The sequence below is a fragment of the Vigna umbellata genome, unplaced genomic scaffold, assembly GCF_029865625.1.
Source record: "Vigna umbellata cultivar VRB3 unplaced genomic scaffold, Vumbellata_1.0 scaffold_447, whole genome shotgun sequence".
Lineage (NCBI taxonomy): Eukaryota > Viridiplantae > Streptophyta > Magnoliopsida > Fabales > Fabaceae > Vigna > Vigna umbellata.
Window position 1 is genome coordinate 1 of NW_028274434.1, and position 2685 is coordinate 2685.

General features: G+C 37.7%; 1 protein-coding gene across 1 annotated transcript; it reads left to right on the forward strand.

Annotated features, from left to right (window-relative positions):
- Window positions 1-53: 53 nt before the first annotated feature.
- Window positions 54-1655, forward strand: LOC148190656 (uncharacterized). Its single transcript, XM_088102687.1, has one exon. It carries the CDS (start codon window positions 789-791, stop codon window positions 1389-1391), a length of 603 nt encoding a protein of 200 aa, XP_087958813.1. The 5' UTR covers window positions 54-788; the 3' UTR covers window positions 1392-1655.
- Window positions 1656-2685: the final 1030 nt, after the last annotated feature.

The window sequence follows — 2685 nt, forward strand, 5'->3', positions numbered from 1 at the left end:
ATATAATTTTGGAAAAAAAACATAAAGAAAAGGATATGCGTGTGTGTAGGTTCTATTTACGAGATTAATTTTGGAAAGAGCATATGGGGGTGAACCTGAGGGTTAGCTATCGTTTTTTTGGAAGCAAGCTATTTAAGTGATCGGTGTTTTCCCGAAGGAATATTTGCATAAACAGTTTAATTAAAGTAAAAGCAAAAGAGGATGAAAGAATCAAAGAAGAAACAGCTGGTATGCATAATATAATTGACTACTCCTAAAAGTATATATAAATTACCCTTTAAAAGACTTTAATCTCAATTGTAAATAGTAATGTAAGACTTGTAACTTTTTTTCCACAGCTTCTTACAAAAGTAAATTTTAAAAAATGATGAAGTATAAACTATTTGGTCAACATAGACTAAATCAACAATTGTGTCCAATTATACTTGTTAAAAGAATATGGAAGTAAATAACAAAGTATAGTCACCATCAGCAGCGATGATAACTAGAAGTTTAACAGAGGATAACTTGTTTCTTTGACACCCAAGGTCACCTACTCACTAGTCTCAAATTGTCAATTGATAATCTGACTTCAATCTAGTTCTTACTAGTTTCTGATCCCTTAAAGATTCACTTATTAATGGATATTGTACTTTATTTAGTTTCGTTTATTATGACCCTTCAACATTGACTCTCCTTTTCTTGTTTAGATACTCAGGTGCTGGATTTTGTTGATCGAGTTCAAAAGTTAAGATCTTGATTTTGAGAATAGCAACTATTCAACTATTGGGATACTTAGTTTCATCAAAATGAGGAGGCGTCAAGTTTTGAAACATTCAATTGCTCTTGTAAGCATGTTGGTGTGTGTCTGCTGTTTTTTTATCGTGACCATGACTGTTCTCAAGCTTCCAGACGCCCCAATAAAGGAAAGTGCAATGGGGTTTTACCCAATAACGAGATCCAGAAAAGTTTTAATTCAAGATGGCAACTTGTGCAAGTTTGGAGAAATGATGATTGACATGTTGCCTCGAGATCATGCTTTTACTGTGTTTGTTCCATCCGAGGAAGCGTTTAAGCGAGATCTACGTCTGTCAGTGAACGATGCTTTGAAATCGGACAGGTTTAATGATACTTATGCGATTTTAACTCGTATATTGGGATTTTCAACTGTCCCTCGTGCACTTCTTTCCTCTAATGTGAAATTGGGTGAGCTTGTGAACTATGATTCGTTATCTGGGTTTCCCTTGTACATTTCAAAAGATATCGACGAAATGCTTGTTGTTAACAGGATTCGATCAGAAATAGTAGATGTTAGAAAAAACGAGATTGTTGTGCATCTCATGGATGGGATTATAATGGATGCTGAATTTGAGCAATCAGTTCTATCTGACAATGATACAGATGAGGATTGAAAGTATATGGGAGATGCTGAATTAGTAATTGTTGGAAATAACAATGTCCCTGGAACTCCAAGAATCATAGCCTTGGCTGAACTTGTTGTATTACCAACATCAATTATAAGGATGAATACACTCTAAAATTATTATTAGCAACGTGAAGGATACAAAAGTGTAGCACAAAGACCTTCTGGCTTTTCTTAGTGCCGTTCTTCATTCATATAAACTGTCAGTGCCATTCTTCCCTCGTAATAAACTGTCAATTCCAATGTCGATTTAGTTTAAAGAATCACTTCCAACTCCTTTTGACTTCTCCCTGCAGATTTGGATTTCTTTATTCTTCTTTTCAAAATGTTGATCAATGCGATTCCACCATATGTATAATATTTTTTGAAGGAAGATTTCTAATAGTTAACTTGACGTTTGGATTTATGAATTTATAAAAAAGGTTGTTGTACCAGCAGGGACCGGACGTCGTACGGAAGGATATTCACGTCATTGGATTGCCAAATGGACCGGCCACCCATCTTAACGTATGAGACCCAGGAAACTACGCTTTCGATGAAGGGTTGTATCGTAGGGCGGCCGCCCATATACCCCCGTGATCACACTATCGTGAAAGGTTATGCATGGCAGGGCGGACACCTGTGCGCCCACACTGAAGACTCATCCGAAGCCGGCCGCCCATGCCGTGAGCCCGTCAGGACCGGCCGGTCTTGAGGATAAGACCAGCGAGGGCGGCCGGCCGGCTGCGTTACTAATCATCTTAGTTTAAGGTAAGTAGGGTTTAAAAGCTATTGGGCTGAATTGGGCCGTGATTAATTCTTCACTAATCCCAAGCCCATAGCGAAAACTATAAATACAGATCCAGGGTGAGTGGTAGATAGGTTGCATTTACTGCACATTCATTACTGTTTGAGAAAAACGTCTTAGCTCTCAACTGACTTTGGCATCGGAGAATCTTTTGCAGGTCTCCCACCGGCGAACTGAGAAGCGGACACAGAAGATCCGACGTACAGAAGACGAGAAGCGAGTGACGTGGAAACGTGGGACCAGCACTACCCCCTCACATCCGAAACAGTTGTACTTAGGTCTTTTTTTATTTTATAAAATGATAGACTTTTAAGTTTAAAATATATTTTAGAAAGTGGTGGATCGTTTTGTGTCAAATCATCACCATTTGCTAGTATACATCTTCTCAAGTTTCCTATTTTCTTATTTGTTTTTGAGTTTTCGGCTTCCATAATTATTTGGTGCATCTTAGTTACAAAGTAATATAGAAATGTACTAATGGTAATAAGCATTGGAT